This window comes from Trachinotus anak, unplaced genomic scaffold (genome assembly GCF_046630095.1).
Source record: "Trachinotus anak isolate AG129_WGS33_773 ecotype Australia unplaced genomic scaffold, CSIRO_AGI_Tana_v1 ptg000009l, whole genome shotgun sequence".
NCBI lineage: Eukaryota > Metazoa > Chordata > Actinopteri > Carangiformes > Carangidae > Trachinotus > Trachinotus anak.
The window spans coordinates 1,380,649-1,398,362 of record NW_027273860.1 but is presented as its reverse complement, the minus strand read 5'-3'; the positions used below and the strand labels follow the sequence as shown (position 1 = coordinate 1,398,362).

The 17,714-nt window shown below is 41.0% G+C and overlaps 1 protein-coding gene across 2 annotated transcripts; it reads left to right on the top strand.

Annotated features, from left to right (window-relative positions):
- The first annotated feature begins 180 nt into the window (after positions 1 to 180).
- Positions 181 to 17,551, top strand: nrn1a (neuritin 1a). 2 transcript variants are annotated; one of them, XR_011691784.1, is made up of 4 exons: positions 181 to 508; positions 7,084 to 7,231; positions 9,804 to 11,288; positions 11,757 to 17,551. XR_011691784.1 is itself a non-coding variant. In XM_071484362.1 (3 exons), exons 1-3 carry the CDS (start codon positions 454 to 456, stop codon positions 10,030 to 10,032), a joined length of 432 nt encoding a protein of 143 aa, XP_071340463.1. In that variant the 5' UTR covers positions 192 to 453; the 3' UTR covers positions 10,033 to 17,551. The 2 variants fall into 2 exon arrangements, 1 of the variants encoding a protein (XP_071340463.1); XM_071484362.1 differs by having other exon boundaries at positions 192 to 508; positions 9,804 to 17,551.
- Positions 17,552 to 17,714: the final 163 nt, after the last annotated feature.

Genomic DNA, 17,714 nt, shown 5'->3' with positions numbered 1-17,714 from the left:
TCTCTGGTGCAAATTTCTAATAAATCAGTTTTTAATCAAAATATGTTGATAGGCCTAAAAATGAGATGGATGATCATTAGGCTTTTGGGGAGACTAGAGGTCTGGGAGAGAGAGAGCGGGAGAGAGAGAGAGGAGGGGCTTTCTCTCTCTCTCTCTCTCTCTATTTTCTTTTTTCTCTCCAGACGCGTAAAACCAGGCAGGACGCGCAGAGCCGAGCACGACACAGGAGGACGAGCCGCGCACGGAGGAAAGAAATAACGAGACTCAACGAGCCGGAGCGGGAGGAGAGGAAGAAGAAGAAGAAGAGGAAGAAGAGGAAGAGGAAGGAGGAGGACCCGGGGGCCGCTGGATGTAGCCGTTTTGCGGGTGTTTCGCGGGGAATGTGCGGCTCCTGCTCAGCTGCTCTCCAACTTTCTGAATCTCTGCTCTCATGGTGAGAGGAGGACGCAGAGGATGGGAGTAACCTGGTCCTCCAAATGCCTCGCACTGTGTCTCGCTCTGCACATCGGTGAGTGGCGAGCCCGCCGCGCTCAGCAGCTCCACACCGCCTCCATCCTCCATCCTCCATCCCTCCATCCTCCATCCCTCCATCCTCCATCCTCCATCCTCCACTGTCCTCAAACTGCGCCTCTGTCGCTTCATCCTCGTCTTTTAAACGATACAAAAAAGTCTTTGTCTTTCCTGCGGCTCGTTTTGAGGCATGAATGTGTTTTTTATTTTTAGAAATAATTCCAGGTTTAAAAAAATCAGCTTTCATGGTTACAGCTTGTGTGTTTTCGTCTTATTTCTGGCTCAGCCTGCTGCTGAGGGAGGAGCTTTTCTGTCTCATCTCCTCTGATTTCGTTTATTTTCAGGTTCATAAAGTTAAATTCGTTGCAGATGATATTGATGCTTTTTCCCTGGTTTTACCTGCTCGTCGTGTGCGCGGTTTCCCGCTGATTTGGCTCGTGTGAGGCAGTGGAGGCACGTGAGCAGCCGCGGCTCATTTTAACGGGGCTACACTTCACATTTAGAGAGAGAGTGTGTGTGTGTGTGTGTGTGTGTGTGTGTGTGTGTGTGTGCTAACAAGGGGAATGCCCCCCCCCGCCCCTCCTCCTCCTCCCTCTCTGTCCCAAACCGGAGACATTTGCTGCGTTTTTTTACCTGTTAAACAAATATAATAATAATAAAACATAAAATGAACGGTTTAAATGTTAAAGAAATAAAAGCGGTTGTTTGGCTTCATGTGAGTCAGATTTTTTGGATGTTGGTGTGTTATTGTGGTTTGTTAGAGCAGCTACAGAGGCGGGAAAAGGCCTGCTGCAGCGCCTGCAGACCCTCCTTTATTCGGGATGAAATCTGGCTGTAAACCGTTAAACCGCAGGCTCCGCGGGTCCCGCAGGCTCCGAGCCCGGCCCGGCAGCGAGCCGGGCCGCAGGGAGGCACCGCTCACCCGGGCCGTCCCGGGATCACAGGGGAGCAGCCTGATGGCGTTTTCACGTCTGTCTGAAGGTTTGTTCTCTCAGCTGCTCCGCGCACGAACCAAAAGACAAAGAAAAGATGGAAAAATCTCCTACATGTCCTTTATATTCCGCGTGCACGCGCACACCGCGCACCCGCCTCGTGCACGGTGGAAAATAAAATCTGCACTATTTTAATTTTTTTTTTAATGTTTTATAATAAAATCAAGCATAAATGGGGCTTGTGCGGCGGCGGGAGGAACCTGCTCCTCCTGGATCCGTCTAATCCCTGGAACCAAATAAAGAGCCGCACATACCTGAGCTGAAACAGCAGAAATACCGGGATGTTGTCTGCTGTTGCATTGCATAACGACGCTGTGGAGGAGGGCTCTGCATGAGTGTGTGTGTGTGTGTGTGTGTGTGTGTGTGAGTGTGTGTGTGTGTGTGTGTGAGTGTGTGTGTGTGAGTGTGTGTGTGTCTGAGTGTGTGTGAGTGAGTGTGTGTGTGTCTGAGTGTGTGTGAGTGTGATGGTGGCAGAGAGAAATGCTGAATTATTCAAGACGCAGAATCCTCCTCGGTGCTATTGTTAGAGAGAGAGAGAGAGAGAGAGAGGTTTGATATTCACGGTCCAGAGGATCAGGAGAGATGAGTGAAATGATGAACAGCAGAAACAGTAGAAACAGTAGAAACAGCAGAAACAGGATCAGATGAGAGATAAAGAGAAACTGTTTTCAGATCAAAGTGAATGAAATGATGGCGGGAAGCAGCTGAATTATTTCTCACACTGATCATCACGGAGGGAGGAAATCGAATGAAATCGATTCACTGGTCTAAATGTGAGACTGAGTCCGGATCCGCCTGCTGCGGCTCCGGGTCCGGACCTGGTTCTGGCTGAACCCAGTTTGGATTTTGTTGTGTTTGAACTGCTGCAGTGTGATTGGCTGCTGGAAGCGGAGGTTTGGCGCGCTGCGGCCGCGGACCTCACACCTCCACGTCCCGCTAAAACCACCACACGGCTTTAAATCTGCATTATTATTATTATCATTATTATTATTATTATTATTATTATCATTATCATTATCATTATCATTATCATTATCATTATCATTATCAATCATTATCATTATTATTATTATTATTATTATAATTATAATTATCATTATTATCATTATTATCATTATTATTATTATTATTATTACTATTTCCTGTAAAACGCCTTCATGAGCAGTTTTTCCATAATGATCTAAAAACCAGTTGAAGGTGTTTTATGTTTTTTATTGTTGTTAAATGGTTGAAATGTGGTTTTTTGAGGCGTTTTTACGCGCGAAAAATGGCCTCGTGTCGGAGGTGGGTGTGTCCGTGGAAGCTACAACACGCTGCTTTTGGCATCGATGCACTGCAGGCAACAGTGTGTGCGTGTGCGTGTGCGTGTGTGGAGGTGGGGTGAATGAGTGCGAGCGTGCCTGATGAGAGGCGTGAACGAAATTGCTGTGCGCGCTCCCGCTGATGCGCGTGTGATGGGACTGTCCCGGTTTCAACACAAATCAAACCGGAGGAGACACGAAAACAAAAGGTGAAGGGATGAAAATATGTTTCTGCAAAATAAAACCAGCGTAAAAAATAAAAAGAGAAAACTCATTCAGGGACCAAGAATAAAAAGACAGCGGTGATAAAAAACGAATAAATGGACAAAAAGCGGAGCCGTGTCTGCAGCTCTGAGCAGAGCCTGTAAGAAACTGAAATCAAACCGACAAATAAAAAAAAAATAAATAAATAAAACATAAAAACGTTCAGTGGTGATTATTTTGAAAAAAAAAAAATCAAAAAGATTTTTCGCCTTAAAATGCAGCAAAAATGAAACATTCAGGTCCAACTGAGCTGAAATAGATCAGAGATCAAACTCATGTCACTAATAATAAACCTTTATCAATAATAAATGAAAAAAGCCTGGAAGAAAAACCTGTTTTAGAAAATGTCATCAATAAAATGTGAACAATTAAATGAATGAAATCCTGAAGACATTAGGGATGAGTGAATGGGTTTGGGGGTGAGGGGGGGTCGACTTCATTCATGTGGTTTTAGTGACCCCGTTTGGAAAAAAAAAAAAAAAAAATATATATATATATATATAATAATGTCAGCGCTGCAGAGAGAAGGCGGGAACATGTTGCAGTGATAGCAGCCAGTTAGTCTGAGATGATGTAATGCCTCCAACATACAGTGGTAGAGAGACACTGGGAGAAACAATGGATAGAGAGAGAGAGAGGAGGAAGAGGAGGGGGGGGGGGGGGGGGGTCTGGCTCTCATTCATCCATACAGTTTCAATATTAGAAGAACACAGTGCAGCTACAAAGACATTATAAAGATACTATGGGCAATTTTAAATAATACAAACCACAGGAAAATACATGTGACAGCACTGACCCTGCAGCAACACAGTGATGACACAAGAATACATGAAAGGACTCAGAGAAAATATAATAAGATTCTTTCAAAAGTGGATCAAGGTTAATAGAAGAATAAGAACATTAAAGGAACATTAATAAAAACACTGAACTCACCGAAGTCAATATTAGCTCCAATAACTAACATACTGAAATATCATTACACAGATACAGTGATATTAATATTTAAAAAAGGGAAATAATTACCTGTGATGTTATAGAATAATAGAGATGTTACCATTGGGTTTAAAAGACTTAATGAATCCCAGTGGGAATATTAAAGGCAGCGTTACTATGGTAACTAAATGACGATAAAGTCATATAAGGTCATTAAACTCACCACAGAAACAGGTTCTGTACATCCCATCACAACATCTGGAAAAACAAGGTCCAGCTCAGAATGAACGTCAACACCTGTCAACATCTGAGAAATATTCAAAATATGTGACTAGTAAATTATATTATTATATATCTAAAGAAATACTGTCAGTCTATGAAACGCCACAGATACAGCAACACAAATGTGCTATTTTTACACTTAATTTATTATCATTATTATAATTATTATTGTGATTATAGATACAAGGTGAAAACTCCCAATTGTAGGAGGTAAAATACAATAAAGTACAATAAATTATTAGACACATAAGTGATAAATAGCAGATACAGGCTGTTGTAAATCGTGAGAATATTATAGAAATACCATAGGAAACACAGTGTATTCCAGATCGATATACACTCCACGTACCATATTGAATTAGCTGTGGATAATTCATTGTTTTGTTCATGAATCAGTGAGTCAATGGGCCCAGTTTCCTTCCTGTCAAACAGGGATAAAATATGGAAAATACTGTACACAAGGCCTAAAATGAATTTTTGTTGGCCATTTGGTCTTTGGGCATTTTTATGAACAAATGTAGTTTTTGGATAATCCAGAAATGATAATTCTATATAAATAAACTGCAACAGCAAATATGTTTTGTAGGAAACATAATCTGTGGGTGGATGATGTCTCCAGGAGGCAGTGGATGAACCAGAGAGCAGGTGATGTTGTGGTGGAAGACAACCACGCTGTCTGTCAACATGTTACTGAGATCTCCAGTACCGACATGTTTGCAACTCGCCAACAGCATAAATGAACATTTACTCATTACGTTAATAGGAAGCGTAATCTGGTCGCAGTTATGTTTCCCATAAAATATATTTACTGCAGCAGTTTAATTTTATACAAATAATTTATAGGGTACAGAATAGTCTGGCTGGTTATTTACTTTATTATATATTATTATTATTATTATTATTCGTACTATATTTAGGATATTCTAGCAACATCTGTGTTGTTATCAACAATGTACAGGAGTTAACTGAGTAATTTGAAGCTACTGATTCAATGATTATCTTTCAGCCACTTCCATTTTTCAACATCAGCTGCTGTATCTTCTCTGCTGCCCTGGGGGGGGGGGGGGGGGGGGGGGGGGGGGGGGGGGGGGCAGGATGCTGCCTTGTGGCACACCCACCTCAGCCTGCTGGTCTCTCCCCGACAGATAAGAGCTGTGGTGCTCAAGTAAAACCTGACTTACCAGAGTTCTCTCTCTAAATGGACATCAGTCTTTAATGGACATTAGTGACTCAGCTTACTCCTAACTCCAATATCACAGATACACATACAGCCTTAAACATCCCCCGACCTTAGATACTTGATTCAGATAAGGAAAAACTCCCCAAATAATCATGTCAGGAGGAGCACCAGAGGAGGGACGCCTCCTCTAGGACAAGACTTTCAATAGAAAAGATAGAAAAATAAATTTACAGTATGAGCACTCAGGATGAAAAGAAATCAGAGACATGGATCATGATTGTAAACAGAGTGAATGTTCAGTCAGTGTCGTGCATTTGCATCTTATCAGAACCATGAAAAACTGTTTCCTGCTCAGGCTGAAACACAGGTATAGAGAGTCCAGAAAAAGCTGGAACAACCTTCTGTCAAAGTGCACACACACACACACACACACACACACACACACACACACACACACACACACACACACACACACCTCGTCCCCCACTAACAGCCGTGTCTCATCCTACACGTCATGCTGTGTTAGTCCACAGTTTGATCGAGTGGAACCGGACAGCAGGCACGTTATTATCCAAACCAATCAATCAGCCTGATCCCCTGCTTAACGAAGCACGCACACACACACACACACACACAAACACAAAATGAGTTAACAAAGGTCATGTAAAGGGGCGTGTGTCTGTTGTGTTAGTGCACGTGTGTGACTGGCTGAGGGGGGATGGAGGCGTGTCTGACTTGGCAACACACACACACACACACACACACACACACACACACAGTCAGAGGGGAAATGTGATTTTGGCTCAGTTCAAACCTCACCAGGCAAAGTCAAAGCATGTTTTATGTTTTCACATGAGGAAGATCCATGAATGAGTTTTATTACACTTGTTCAGTCTAATGCAATAAAATAAACTTCAGCGACAGACTGCAGCTAAAGAAATCAATGACTGGCGTCATTCAGAAGTTTGAGGGACAGTTACAGCAGGAGGTGGAAGTTTTAGAGCTGAATTTTAAGAATTAATAGATCAATGTCACTTCCAAGCTTCAGGCTGCTCTCCACCAGACTCCATTCAAAAATCTACTTATTTTCAGTGACCTTTTTCTTTAACATGATACAAGAGTTGTAAGATAGATGACAACCTATATCTGTGCATACTGCTGGTAAAATTCAAATTTACTATGTTACAATTACAAATTATATTTAAAAAATATTTTTCCAATCACAATGATGGAAATAACATCGTTCTTCCCCTGACAAAGCTCCTTGATTCACTTGTCTCAGCTTTTTCTGATTTGATAACTCGTGCATTTTATGTTTGTGTTTCTCTCTCACATCCAACTTCTCCTTAGATCACTGTGTAACGCAGTCTGCCTATTTCTCAGTCTCTGTTTTGGTAGAAATGCTGTATTAGTGACTGAGCGACGCTTTCTGCCTCTCTCTGTTTGCTGATGACACTGTATTTTATATCTCATGTCAAATTAATGGACAAAGGCCTTTTTCCTGCAAAAAGACATCAAACAGAATCTTAACCCAGTTTTCATCTAAGTAAATTTCTCTTGCCCCTCTCTTCCCCCCTCTTTCCTTACCTCCCTCTTTCTCTTCATCTTCCTCCCCCTGCAGTCTCTGTGTTGCAGACGGTGCTGGTCAGTGCTGGTCAATGTGACTCAGTGTTTAAAGGTTTCTCAGACTGTCTGCTTCAGCTGGGGGAGAACATGGCCAACTATCCCCAGGACCTGGACGACAGGGAGAACCTGCACAAGATCTGCACGTACGTTCACACACTTTATGAAATATTATGTCAGAGATGGTTTTAGCATTGGGACTCATACTTGCCTCCACCGTGGAAAATGACCACGGAGTTTAATCATCACTGGAGGTTTGACTGAACTGAGGAATGGGATTACTTTAGCTTGTACAGGTATTCTTGGGATATTTTGTCCACACCAATGTAAATAAAGATGGACGACATGTCTCCACTTCCTCCCACTGCACTAAAATGAAGCCAAAATATCCCAGACACGAGCGCTGCCACCTTGAGTCTGTGCAGTTGTGATCAGGGGGTGGAGCCAAGATATCAAGGTCCTGCCTGTGGCTATCATGGCTGTCAATCATGACATCACACCAACTTTTTATAGCATCAAACCACCACTTAAAATCCAACTGATAAGAAAGATGAGAATGTGAAAATTCACCAGCATGATGAGAAAAACCTTTTTTTTTTAATTAAAAAAAAAAATTCTGTTATTTTAGTTTCACGAACGTGGAGGGGGCGGGGTTTATGACCTATACTGCAGCCATCACTTGTCACCAGGGGGCGATGGAGATGTTCTGGCTTCACTTTCAGGAGCTTCTTCCTCCCAGCTCAGTCAGATAAACACACACACCTGCTGTAGAACACAGTGTGTAACAGATACAGTTTAAAGGGTATATGCAGTATAATGCAGAGTACAATCATGTATGGATCACAGGAATTTCTGCTAATTCAGCAACAAATGCTGGAAATATTTTCCCCTATTTGAATAAATGCTTTAAAATTTTCTTTCCAAAGAATAATCTCATCCAATCACAGAAACGTTCTTCATCAAAGAATCGAATCCAGGGCCCCTCATACAAACCTGCTCCGCCCGTGACAGTGAAGCTCTCCTGACTCTGAACAGAAAATAATATGAGTGATTTAAGCTCAAACCCTGAGGGGGAAACTTGCATATGTGCAGGGCGGGGGTCTTACCAGCCAGCTGAACCCCAGCTCCCCAACCTTCCCACCCCCCTTTTTATCCCCCATGTCCATCCCACCATCCAAAACGGGTGGGCACCAGATGGCACACTGCAGCAGGAAGCCCCCACCCCTCCACACACACACACACACACACACACACACACACACACACACACACAGACACATGATTTTTTAATTTGGTGACAGCTCCATCACAGCGGTGTTGAGGCGTGGCAGGAGGGGCGCATTAATACTCCTCCACACACACACACACACACACACACACACACACACACACATGCACGTTAATTGCTCAGAGATGTAGCATCGACACGACTCGGTTCAGGAGGTCAACATCAATAAGAGCAGATTGGAAGATTGGATTAGATACGTGTGTGCGAGCGTGTGTGTGCATGTGTGTGTGTGTGTGCATGTGTGTGTGTGTGTGTTGCAGCATGTGTCAGTGAACAGGCTGGTGTCATTTTTACATTAACTGGGAAGGGGAGGAAAAAACCAGATGGACAGATGAGAGGTGGTGATTAAAAAAGAACAGTCTAATCCAAAAAAAGACAAAGAATAAAGAGGAAAAATAAAACACAGAATTAAAAACATAAAATAAAGAAATGATAAAAAAAGATGAGAGGAAAGAGGGAAGGAAAAATGAGGGCAAAGAGGAAGTTAAAGAGAGAGAGGAAAACGGTGATGCTTCAGTATGAATTAAACATGAAACCCTCAAAGAAAAGAGGGGAGGGAGGAGGAGGGGAGGATGAAGGAAACAGGGAAGGAACATCGAAGGAAAGAAGAGAAGAGAGAAAAGAAGAATCTAGATGAACCATGAGAGAAAAAAGGAAAAAGACACAGATGTAAGGAAAAAGGAGGGAAGGAGGATAGGAAACAAGGGAGGGAAAAAGAGGATAGGATGGAGGGTGGGGGAGGGACCTGAGGGAAAGGAAGGAAAGGAAGGAAAGAAATATATGTGGATGGAAGAAAAGATGATAGAAGTTACAACAGTTTACAATTAGTCAAAGAAATGACTTTATATCGCAATGTTTGAGTTTTAATTGTAATTTTATCCTAATTTTAAAAAGTATAATTTTATCACAGCATCACAGGAAAGACTGAACTCTGGTCTTCTGCCTCATCGTCTTCACAAGCTTTGTTCCCTTGTCTCTTGGTCAAGACGCAGTTAAGTTAGAATAAAAAAATTATATATGTGACGGAGGGCTGCCTCTCTTAATTTAATCTCCTTTCTGAAGCCTTTCCTGACTTAATGGAATCGATCTAACTTGTTTTATAAAAGGCTGCAGCAGTTCTAACTAACAGACTGACTCACTGCGGTGCAGCCACTTCAGACCTGCTGAGTTTTGTCTCATTTGTGGTTAAAAACCTTTATAAGTGTAAAAAATGTCTCTGTGCTGCTGGCAGACACAGCGCTGTTATTCTTTCTGCACCGGCTTTAGTTTAGTTCTCATCAGCTGTGTTGTTATTGTCCTCGCTCTGTTTTCTGTTGAGCCAGATTCTGGGATGACTTCCACTCTTGGCTCGTCCTCCTCAGTTAAAAACCAGCCTCCCACTGCAGTCATAAGCTTGTGGTGTTAATGCTTGCTGTGTTTTCTCCTGCCAGTTACTGGGATAACTTCCACTCTTGTGCCACGACGGCGCTGGCCGACTGCCAGGAGGGAGCGACGGACCTCTGGGAGAAACTGAAAAAGGAGTCCCGCAACCTGGATTTCCGTGGGAGTTTGTTTGAACTCTGTGGCGGCGGCAACGGAGCCCCCAGATCTGCCGACGCCAGGGGCCTCGCGTTGGTCCTAACCACACTGCCCACCATACTGACTTGGCTGGCATTTTAACAGATACAAGGAGAAAATAAAAACACAAAGCGAAAAGAAGAAGAAAAAAAAGGAAAAACCCAAATGAAAAAAAGAAAATAGAAAAAGAGTGATAGCTACTCTTCAATACAGAAATTACAACTTCAAGGACTGAGTTTGACTTCATCACCAGAAAACTGCACCCAAAATGGAGTTTTTACTACTACATCACCGTGCGGCGGCCGGGTACACCTTCCTGGGACATCTGCAGGCCGTCCTCCCGGAGCGCTCATCCAATCACACGCTGACCTGACCCAGAGGTCGACGACATGAAATATTCAACAAGCCGTTGAGCTGAAATGATGACAATGATGAAAATTTGATGGATTCTTGCCCGCTTACAATCGTGGAATTACACAGTATTAAAGTCAACCATGAATTATTGATGTTTAGTAGGCTAGGCCTAGACAGCGCTATGTGACTGCTGGGTGCTGACACAGTATCAGGCTATATATTAGGGTTCCCATATGGCCTAAAGGCACATCTCCATGTGTAACGCGAGGCTGAGCTTAACTCCAAAAAATCAATAAGACAAACCGAGGCCTAGAGCCCATTCCAGACCGGTCACCTCATTTCCATCACGGACAGTTTTTCCTTTTTTATTACGCCAAGTTGACTCTGTTGAGCCCGGTGGGTTTGATGGACTGAATGCTTGATGGTGATGTAATATTTGTATTCTTATTGGCTGTTTATTGTGCTCAGGCCACGGTCACACCAGCTTTTATTTATCAAGGTGTCATTTGACACCAAGTTTAATTCATTTAAATGGAGTCGTCATAATTGGTGGTGAGGTCAGTCTTGCACAACGTTCTCCTGTACAGTCTCAACCTTTACAGGTAAATCTGTGGCGTTGACAAAAAGCCGACAAAAAACCTGCAATATTGTCTTTGATGCATGGCTTGCAGTCAATCGTGAGCCTGCAGTAGGTGTGTTTTTACATTTATAGTGTTTTACTTTTGATTGTTGAGTTGGCTAGCACTTACAGAATCCACACCACATTAGAGAAATCTCGCTGTGCCAGTTTCTGGTGTGACCGTAGCCTAATTTTTCCCACCAAGCCCTGAGGTGCTGGGACATAGTTGAGAAAATTTAAAGCCTGCTTTTCTTCAAAGACCAGTTTAGACTGACGTAACCTGCATGAAGTCAGTTCAGAGCGCCTCAAAACATTTCAGGAGATGAGCACAAACTCTGAAATGCTGATTACTGCTGTTGACAGAAAGGAATATAGAACAACAGCAGTCACAGTTTTCCACTTTCGGTAGCATGAGCTGTTCGCTAATGGTTTCCACCTAGCTTAAAGTGCTTGAAAAGTAACTTCAGTTCAGTCGCTCCTACTGTTTAGCACTAGCTTGTGTGAGGTTAGCTAATATTTTGATTTAGCAACAAAAACTAACTGAGGCAAGACAGCTAATTTCAGTTTAGCTATAACTGCCAAAACAAATTTATGAAGGCTAGCTAGTCTGAGCTAGCAGCTAAAACATGTTGTGTGAAGTTAGCTAACAGTGGAGATTTAGATAACAGATTCATTTAGTAGCTAAACCAGAGTTCAATTAATCAGAATGACAAAATTAGTCAGATTAGCTAAAAGTTTATCAGTAAATCAATAATGGCTAGTTGACAGTTTGAGTTAGCAGCTAAACACATATTCTGTGAATGTTTGCTAACAGTTAAATAAACCGCTAACAGTTTAATTTGGTGGCGAGAAGAGATGGACTTCCGTTAGCTAACGGTTGAGTTTCGCGGCTAAACCGGATTGAAGAAGGCTACTTAATAGGTTCAGTTCACTTAACAGCCATAACAAATTGAATCATTTTAGCTAACAGTCTAATTTAGCAGCTGAACCAGACCAGGTCAGGTTAGCTAACAGTTCAGGTTAACATGCGGCAACATGTGCTGTTCATTTAGCTTAGCATTTTGATCCAGGTTTAATTGAAAAAACAAAAACTTGAGCAGTTGTAACAAACATTTTTGTCTTTTCTTGCTTGAATCAGAGTGTGTCTTCAGACCTTGTGCTCATTTCCTGAGATCCTATGAGTTAAAAGCTGCAGTTGCTGTTGGACACATCAGACTGGTAAAAACCGTTAAGGGTGTTTTCGATGTAAAAGAAGAAGCACATTAGATTGAACTGTATTCATGTTGGTGGTTGATTTTCCGCCATTCTTCTGTCCTTTCACATCCCTGCTCAGCAGAACCATGTGTTAGAAATGAATGAATCTGTGAGCAGAAGAAGTTGTTGCTGAAAGAAAGAAAGGAATTAGATTTTTTGAAAAGCTGACAGCAATACGAAGACATGACTTCATGGCCAGTGTAGCTAAAAGAAAAAAAAAAATCAAACCGTGGCTGAAGAGCGATAAGACTGTTGCCATTTAGCACATCCCCCCTTTTCATACGCCAGTGATTCATACTAGACGACCTTAGAGGTGATATACAGTATTTTAGGTCTGTATGTTAGATTAAAAAGCCGAGTCCCAACAGTGCAGTAGCATCATAAACTACATAAATACAGTAAATAAATTTGAGGAGGTTGTTTATTTCTTTGCTGAGGCACAGACGTTTCCACTGCCTTCTGACAAAAAGATATGTACTTCTGTTTGTTTGTTGGTTTGTCTCGTTTGTTTATGGGGATGTTGCGTAACAAAAAGAGTTTTAAAAAAAAGGACTTATTCCAAAAATTATCTAACAAGAGAATATGTATATCAAAAGGATTTTGAGAAAATAAAAATAAAAAAGCTCTATTATAGATAGTCTATCCCAGAAAGTTTTAACACAAGATTGATACTTTACAAATTATAGGCCTACTGAGATATAAAAAAAATAAAAGATTGCTAAAATGATAAAGAGTAAATAAATAAATAAAATGACTAATGTTTGAAAAGAAGTGTGTGCTGTCGTTTTGATGAGGGGGATAAAATTGTGGTTTTTATGTATTGAGTTTGGTTTGTGGCATTCAAGATGATGGACTCTTGTTCCTCACACACACAGAGTGGGGTTTGGAGTGCATTCATTATTAATGAGGGAGAGTCCCTGAGCTGCCACATGTCTCAGCACTCATATTGATCGAGACGAGGAGGAGGAGGAGGAGGAGGAGATAGGTTCACTGTCCTTATGTAGAAGATGTTTGTTCTGTATAACGTGGATAATCCAAGCTGCCAAGACCTTTAAACCAATTTGGATTCGATCGTTAAACTGATCAATCATTACAGTGGACTGATGTCTAAGTCTTTAGTCCACAGCACAGGATGCAAACACAGCTGGTTTTCATGCTGCAGGAGGAAACATAAAATATTCCTATAATATTCCTGGTGACTTCTTTTGTGTTTTATAGTAATTTAATGAGACATAATCCTTCTTATTGAGGAAACCAGATCCCTTTTCCTTCTGCAGGAGAAACATTTACAAAAAGGATTTTACTGAGATTCCTGGAAAGATTGATAACAAAAGGTGTTTTTCTATGATAAAACTATGTCTGTGCTTCTACAAGGTTCATTTTGCACATTTTTCTGACTTGTGCTATTTTAATGACATTTTCATAATCCTCCTGGAAGGATGAAACCAATTCTAGTTTCCATGCTGCAGGATGAAATATTAAACAACAGCGCGAAAGGTGGAGATTTTAGGGATCAAAGATAGACAGAAACTAGGTGAATCCAAAGTGAATACTTAGTTTTCTGTTTTTGTTTTTTGTCTTTTGTGGTTTTTAATAACTCGGTTATCCCATAATCCGTCTAAAAGGAAGAAACAAGACTCCTTTTTGGAGTCTGGAAGAGGAAATATTAAAAGGAACATAATCATAATTTATAACAGGCAAAAGAGGATCTGACATAGTGAAGACTGTGATAGTTCAGGCTGGTTTTATCCAGACTTTTTAGGGTTTTAACTTTACAATCCCATCATCCTACTGAAGGGAAGAGAGCAGAGCTCGTTTTTACTTATGGGGGAAGACTGAATAAAATAATACAACAGTAAGAAATGAAAACTATGAAAATGAAGGGGAAGGAAAACTGATATTTTTATGATATTATAGTTTATGGTAAGATGATTTTAATCAGATTTATTTTGTATTTTATGGTATTTTAATTACACCCGTATTCCGATGATCTTCCAGTGTTGTTAAAAAAAAGAAATACAACAGTGAAAAACGAGGATAATATACGGAGGTGAAAACTAAGACTGTACAGCTCTAGGCCGATTTTATTCCTACTTTTTTGTCTTTTATTGTATTTTAAAAAGCCCAATATCCCAAAATAATAATGCCGGCATGAAACCAGACCTTGTTTTCATGCTGCAGGAGGAAATATTAAACAAAATATTGGCTAATAACAGTGAAAAGGTGAACATTATGTGAATCTATAATGGGAAGGAAGGTGTATTTCTATTAAATTTTATTAATAATTCTGTGGAGAGGTTTGTAGTGCTCTGGGCTGACTTTATTCACACTGTGTTGTGTTCAATGACACTAATATCCCATAATCCTCCAGTAAAGATCCTGTTTTCATGAAATCAAATATGAAGCAAAAAAAAAGTAATAAAGCAGTGAAAAAGTGGGAGATTTATGGGATTTATGGGAGAAAACGCTGGAATATTTCTATGATATTTCCACAATATTTAAATGGAGAAGTCAATGGCTGCAAGGCTGATTTCATCCTGACTTAATTTGTGTATTATGGTATTTTTATGCCATAAATATTTCGAAGGATGAAACCAGATCTCGTTTTCATGCTGCAGGAGAAAATTTCAAACCAAAATACAGAATAATAGACTACAGCTTTTGTGTGATTTATGGTATTTAAACAGCATTTATATTGTTACAATACTCTTGGTTTATAGGCTAATATTAGAATTTTATGATACTATGTCTTATTATAATTGTGTAGGGATTTAAATGTTATGTTATCAGCCTATCTGCTTGCAGTACAGTATCTTATAGTATTGTCACTGTAATATTAGAATATTTCCATATCAGTTTGACCTGATAAAAGCTCCTTTTTTTGTATTTTTCAAGCATTTTTGTCGCTTGAGCACAGCATCCCTGTTAATCGCTTGAAGGCCTTATAGTTTTCCGTGTTTTCTAATAGTTGGCTTTTCTCTAATGTGTGATTTCGTTAAGGTTTAATGAAGCTGAGCCGCGGTGTGCGTGCTGCGGGCTCCCGAGGGGAAACGCGTGCACGGCGTGTTTCTGCATGAATATGGATGTGATGTGAAGTGAAGTGATGTGAAGTGAAGTGAAGTGAAGTGGGGGGGCGTGGGGGTATAAGAAAGAACACAGAGGAAAGCGCTTCATGGCGTTTATTGTTTTCACTGCTCCACTGTTGAAAACATGCAAAACACTGCGTGATATCGGATGCGAAGAATCCGTGATTATAATTCAAAATGTGTCAGAGGGATGCCAGTAAAATGTAAGATAACACGACAGGTTTAGGAGATGAGACCGTTCTGCTCATCACCTGTCGCAGGCCGCAGCTGTGCGCCAAAGACGAGCCGCATGATTTTCTTAGAAGCATTATATTAGATTACAGAGCACAAATATAACCAGAAGTACTGGGACAATACTTCAGGAAAAATATAATCAATAAATAGCTTACATCAGTGACAATCAATGACAATAATTTAATTCTTTTTAATATCAGGCTTTGGGTGTTTTGTTAGGACGCTCAGTTTAAATTTTCAAAAAAATGTCCTCTTTGCATTTCATCTCCAGAAATATGCAAAAAATAAAACTGATGAATTACAAATAATTTAACGAAAGAGAAAAAACGAAATATTAACTAATCTTTGTCTTTTAACGATAAAAAAAAAGACAAAGCAGCAGCAGAAGGTGAGACAGAATATTTCCTGGAAAATGAAAAAATAAAAAATCCAGGGAGGCAATTATCGCCTGTAGGAAGAAACAAGAGCGGGCGAGATTTCAGCTGAGAGCTGCTCATTAAAAATGTATGGAGGGAAGCCTGAGAGATGGAGGAATTCCCGCGGGATTTGGAGAGTCTTCCTACTAGACTAACCCCGTTTTTTTATTCATTCAGGAGTCTGTCAGCATCTATCACTAAAACAACAACGTGAGGAGGGAGAACAAGGCTTATCTGGCTTCATTTGTTCATGTATTAAATACCAATAACATGTGGCCTGCGGTTCAGTGGGGGTCAAAGTGGGGACCTGGGACCAGCAAGGGTCCTGAGGGTAAGGGTCAGAACAGATTTTATTTTCATTTTCATCACATACATGTGAATTATTACAGAGTCAGACAACTGGATTTCTGTTTGCTTGAGCTTTTATATCCAGAGTTCTTTACACAAGACTACACTACCCAGAAGTCCCACCTGGTTCTGGTCCTACCAATCGGTGATGTTACAGTTAAAGCAGAAAGGCAAAATGAAATGCGTTAGGTTTTGTTTTAGGAATCATTTCTTTCTGAAGCAATTGCGTCTGTGCTGCTCAGTCAAATCAGAACACACAGTCAGAATATCCATATTTTTAGATTCAGTGTCATCAAATATAAATACTCATCAAGCCATTTAGAAATCACAGTAACTCATGAACTCATTTTTACATGTCAGGAATTTATTTGAGCCATCAGAAACTCTCAGTGTGGCTAATTAAACACTCGCTACCTAATTAAAATTAAGGCTAATAACAACCCATAAACATCACATGAAACGACTCAGTGCCAGCAAACAAAAAACATTTTCTAGCAAACTACTGAAAAGAACGTGTGATGTTATGAAACATAAAAGAGGAAGAAAGTGAAATCTCAAGAGGTGACAGAAAAACGGATTTCAAATACAAAGAAATATGATTAAGACGTGTAACACAGCAGTGAGCTGAGAAGTACCAGCTGCTCAGGCTGCTGCAGATAGCTCTGAATTACTGGATTCAGACGGTGAGCACAGTGTGTGTGTGTGTGTGTGTGTGTGTGTGTGTGTGTTGGTGGGGGGGGTGTCAGACGGGAAATGTGCCAAAACCCCAGAGAGGTGTCACTCATATTTTTCCCATTCACACATGTGATGAGGCTGCAGCCACGTCCTCCTCACACTGACAATCCTGCTTCACTGAAGCAAAAATACCTTTAAACCTCAGGAACCCAGCAAACAGCAAGACCACACACTCGCTTCACATCTCACGTGTAGCTACGCTGATGAACAGCTGAACTCATTTCTCCATGAGTGAAAAGAAGAAACAACCAACAACCAAATCATCCTTTTCTCAAAAGTGCTTCCAGGTGTTTAGAGTCCGGCTGTTCAGACCACAGCAGCTCTCTGGTTAATGTGAGTGAAGGGTGGTGGTTTTGGTTAAATGTCTGAAGTCACTGTGAAAACCAGGATCTCTCCCAGACCTGAACCTGAGGTCGTCTTAAACCACGAACTGAAACCAGCTGGTTTCCATCAGGGTGGGAAAACTGGTCAATCTCTGACATTCTTTGGATAAAGTAGATCTGATCGAGACTGTCCTGTAACAAACGAGGTCACAGGTCGTCTGTCAGCAGGTCACCATGACCCCGAGTCAGGTTCTGTTGCTAGGCGACATCTAGTGGTCGTAGTGATGATGACAGGAGCAAAGGGAAAAGTGCGGTGACGTAGTTTATAGAGTGACAAAGTCCACGTCAGGAGGAGGTTGGGGTGGATGGATGAATATGACCCAGGAGAGCGGTGTTCGATTCCCATGTGACAGGA